Below are 3,973 nucleotides of genomic sequence, written 5' to 3' on the forward strand. Positions count from 1 at the left end.
TCTCAGTGGCAAACTCTGAGTGCAGCAGGAATTCTGGGGTTTTCTGGCCTCAGAAAGCCAGCAATGGTGTGGGGGTAGGAAAAACATTCCCTACATATTTTCCTTGCTGTCCATGTCCTCCAGACTTGGTAGTGCAGATGGTACCAAGCTTTTCTGCATTAGGAGTGATTCCCCTGACAAATCCTGAATATCCGACCTTGTCCCTCTGCCACATGGCCACAAACCCGGGGCAGCAGGGCAGGGATGGCTCCTCGAGAGCCCCCATGCACAGCCCTGGCTGCTCCTGGCACACTCAGCCAGCACAACTGGAGCTCAGGCAGGGACCTGGGTGAAGGTTTTCCCAGAGCAGGAACAAGGGTGGGTGAGTCCCAGCACGACAGGCTGCAGGGAATGGCCCAGGTTTGGATCCAAGCAGCCTCTCCTGACTTGTCCCTGTCCTTTCTCCATGAACAGGTGCCCATGTGCAGCCACAGCAAATGTTCAACAGCAGCTCCATCAGCCACTTCCTCCTGCTGGCACTGGCAGACACGCGGCAGCTGCAGCTCCTGCACTTCTGCCTCTTCCTGGGCATCTCCCTGGCTGCCCTCCTGGGCAACGGCCTCATCATCAGCGCCGTAGCCTGCGGCCACCACCTGCACACGCCCATGTTCTTCTTCCTGCTCAACCTGGCCCTCAGCGACCTGGGCTCCATCTGCACCACTGTCCCCAAAGCCATGCACAATTCCCTCTGGGACACCAGGAACATCTCCTACACAGGATGTGCTGCTCAGGTTTTTCTGGTTTTCTTCTTCCTTGGAGCAGGGTATTTCCTGCTGACCATCATGTGCTACGACCGCTACGTGTCCATCTGCAAACCCCTGCACTACGGGACCCTCCTGGGCAGCAGAGCTTGTGCCCACATGGCAGCAGCTGCCTGGGCCAGTGCCTTTCTCTATTCACTGCTGCACACAGCCAATACATTTTCCCTGCCCCTGTGCCATGGCAATGCCCTGGGCCAGTTCTTCTGTGAAATCCCACAGATCCTCAAGCTCTCCTGCTCCAAATCCTATCTAAGGGAACTGGGACTCATTGCTGTTAGTGCCTTTTTGCTTATCGGCTGTTTTGTATTCATTGTTTTCTCCTATGTGCAGATCTTCAGGGCTGTGCTGAGGATCCCCTCTGAGCAGGGACGGCACAAAGCCTTTTCCACCTGCCTCCCTCACCTGGCCGTGGTCTCCCTGTTTATCAGCACATCATTTTTTACCTACCTGAAGCCACTTTCAATGTCTTCCCCATCCCTGGATGTGGCCCTGTCAGTTCTGTACTCGGTGGTGCCTCCAACCCTGAATCCTCTCATCTACAGCCTCAGGAACCAGGAGCTCAAGGCTGCAGTGTGGAGACAGCTGACTGGATGCTGTCAAGCATATTAAACTGCTGGCCAATTGCTGCAAATCACTTGTAATGAAAGTATTCTTTGATACTTCTTGTTGGTTTCATTTGGCGGTTTTTATATGTGTTTTATTTTTTTCATATTGTCCACAAAGAATTATCATTTTTTGTGGCATTTCTCATTTTGTTTCTCTCCACCTTCCCTGTACTCATAGACTGTGTCAATGAGGGACTGCAGTCTCTGAGACTTTAAAGGAACTAAAGGATGTCCCAGCACAGTTTTCTGCAGAGATGCCCTTTTGTTGCCTCCTCTGGAGCTGCAGCAGCAATGTCTGTGTGCAGAGCTGGGGCAGATCACTGCTGGCACAGCAGCTATGCCCAGGAGCAGCAGCACTTGGTGCTGCCAGTGCTGCTCCCGTGGCCCTGCCCCGCTGCCCTGGTGGCCCTGGTGTTGCTGCAGGGCCTGAGTGCTCTCGGGGCCGGGCACAGTCCTGGGGTGGCAGTGCCGGGGCTGCAGCAGGGACAGGCCATGGGCACTGCTGGGGCAGCGCTGACGCCTCAGGCCAGGGCCTGGGGGCTCCAGGCTCCTTGCCCAGGCTCTCTCAAGAACACGGCCAGGCCAATGCTCAGCACAGAAAACCCCCGTGAGCAGCCCCAGGCTGGCCGTGGGCAGGCTGGGGGCAAACAGCATGGCTGGTGCTCTGCAAGGGCTCTGGGGGAGATGGGAAGGAGCAGCAGAGCAGGGGCTGATCCATCCCCAGTGCGCTGCACAGCCCAGGGCAGCATCCCAGGGCATCCTCATGGAGCTGCCAACAACATCCCCCCTCTGCAGCCCTGGCCTCTCCCCCAGCTCACAGAGGTGCCGCATCCTTGCAGGCACAGGCACGGCAGCACTGGCTCAGCAGCCCCTGTTTGCATTGCACACAGCAGGCGGGAGCACCCCCATGCTGGTGCTGTGGGGACATGAACCTGAGGCAGCACAAATGCCATCAGGCCCTGGGGCCAGGAAGGGCTGGGGGATGCCAGGGAAACCACTCAGCTTTGTCCTGGCCTCTGCAGTCAGCCAGAAAGTTTGTTCCCATCAGCTGGGAGTTTCCTGTCCCACTGCAGACGCTGCTGCTCAGAGCCAGGGCTGCCTGGCAGCCACCCCCAAACTGCCTTGAGCATTTCCTTGGCTTCACCTTTGCTTTCTTTATTCTTCCTGATACAAATTTCTTCCTCTTGCCCATCCTTGTTCCCTCCCCTGCATACAGCCCATCCCTGTTTGCCCTTTCCTCTCTGGCCCCACTCTCCATTGCAGTTCCTGACTTGGCACCTTGGGAACATCCCTTGGGGAGCAGAATCATCCATCCACATCCTTCCACAAGTGCTGCAGGAATTGTCTGCAGGCTCCTGCAGTGCCTGGTGCTGCTGCCTTGCCAGAGGCACCCCAGGCCAGGGGGGCACATCTGGGCTGCTGTGTCTGGCTGTGGGGCTCCCTGTTCTGGGCAGTGAGGAGGAGCTGCAGAGGCTCTGCAGGACTGACAGGATGGGCTTTGGGGCTGTGAGGGGAAGCTGAGGGACCTGGACTGCTGGAGCTTGAAGAGGAGGCCCAGAGCTCCTCCTGCAACTGCTCCAAGGGTGGTTTCAGAGAATCCCAGCATCAGCAAGGTTGGAAAAGACCTTGGAGATCATCAAGTCCCACCTGTGCCCTGACACCTCCTTGTCTCCTCTGAACCTCCTCCAGGATCAACATCAGCCTCTCCTCACAGGACTTGTATTCCAGACCTATCACCAGCTTGTTGCTCTTCTTTGGGCATGCTCCAGGCCCTCCATGTCCTTCCTAAATTGGGGGGCCCAGAACTGGACACAGCACTCGAGGTGCTGCCCAACCAGTGCCCAGCACAGGGGAAGAATCACTGCCCTAGTCCTGCTGGCCACACCATTCCTGACCCAGGCCAGGAGCCATTGGCCTTCTTGGCCACCTGGGCACTCTGCTGGCTCTTGTCCAGCCTGCTGTCCATCAGTCCCTGCAGGTCCCTTTCTGCCTGGCTGCTGTCCAGCCCCTCTGTCCCCAGCCTGTAGCACTGCAGGGGTTGTTGTGCCCAAAGTGCAGGACCCGGCACTTGGACTTGTTACACCTCACCTTGTTGGATTTAGGCCCTGGATCCAGCCTGTCCAGGGCCCTGTGCAGAGCCCTCCTACCCTCCAGCAGATCAACACTCCCAGCCAGATTGCTGTCACCACGGCTCCATGAAGCCTCAGAGTGTCCCAATGGTGTCCATGATTCCATGAAGCCTCCCAGTGTCACAATGTCCCTTTGGTTCCATGGGACCCCTTGGTGTCACAGAGTCCCTTGGATCCTTGGGCCCTGCAGTGTCACAATGTCACCGTGGTCCCCCAAGGCCCTGCAGTGTCACAGTGGATCCTTGGTTCCATGAGGTCTGGCAGGGCAGCAATGCTGTCCTTGGTCCCACAGTGTCACAATGGCCTCTTGGTCCCAAGGGCCACCACGGTGTCCAACGTGTTTCCTTCATTCCGTGAGTTCCTGAGGGGCAGCTCAGGGCCCTTGGTTCCATGGAGCCCTGCAGGGTCACAATGACCCCATCATGACACGAGGTCCTGC

At 57.5% G+C, this 3,973-nt stretch overlaps 1 protein-coding gene across 1 annotated transcript; it reads left to right on the forward strand.

Moving 5' to 3' along the window:
• The first annotated feature begins 476 nt into the window (after nt 1-476).
• On the forward strand, nt 477-1,409 carry LOC144246550 (olfactory receptor 14A16-like). Its single transcript, XM_077784460.1, has one exon. It carries the CDS (start codon nt 477-479, stop codon nt 1,407-1,409), a length of 933 nt encoding a protein of 310 aa, XP_077640586.1.
• Nucleotides 1,410-3,973: the final 2,564 nt, after the last annotated feature.

Source organism: Lonchura striata, chromosome 6 (assembly GCF_046129695.1).
Source record: "Lonchura striata isolate bLonStr1 chromosome 6, bLonStr1.mat, whole genome shotgun sequence".
In the NCBI taxonomy this organism is placed as follows: Eukaryota; Metazoa; Chordata; class Aves; order Passeriformes; family Estrildidae; genus Lonchura; species Lonchura striata.

Coding starts and splice junctions, on each gene's coding strand:
- LOC144246550 (XM_077784460.1), top strand. CDS start 477: ATGTTCAACAGCAGCTCCATCAGCCACTTCCTCCTGCTGGCACTGGCA.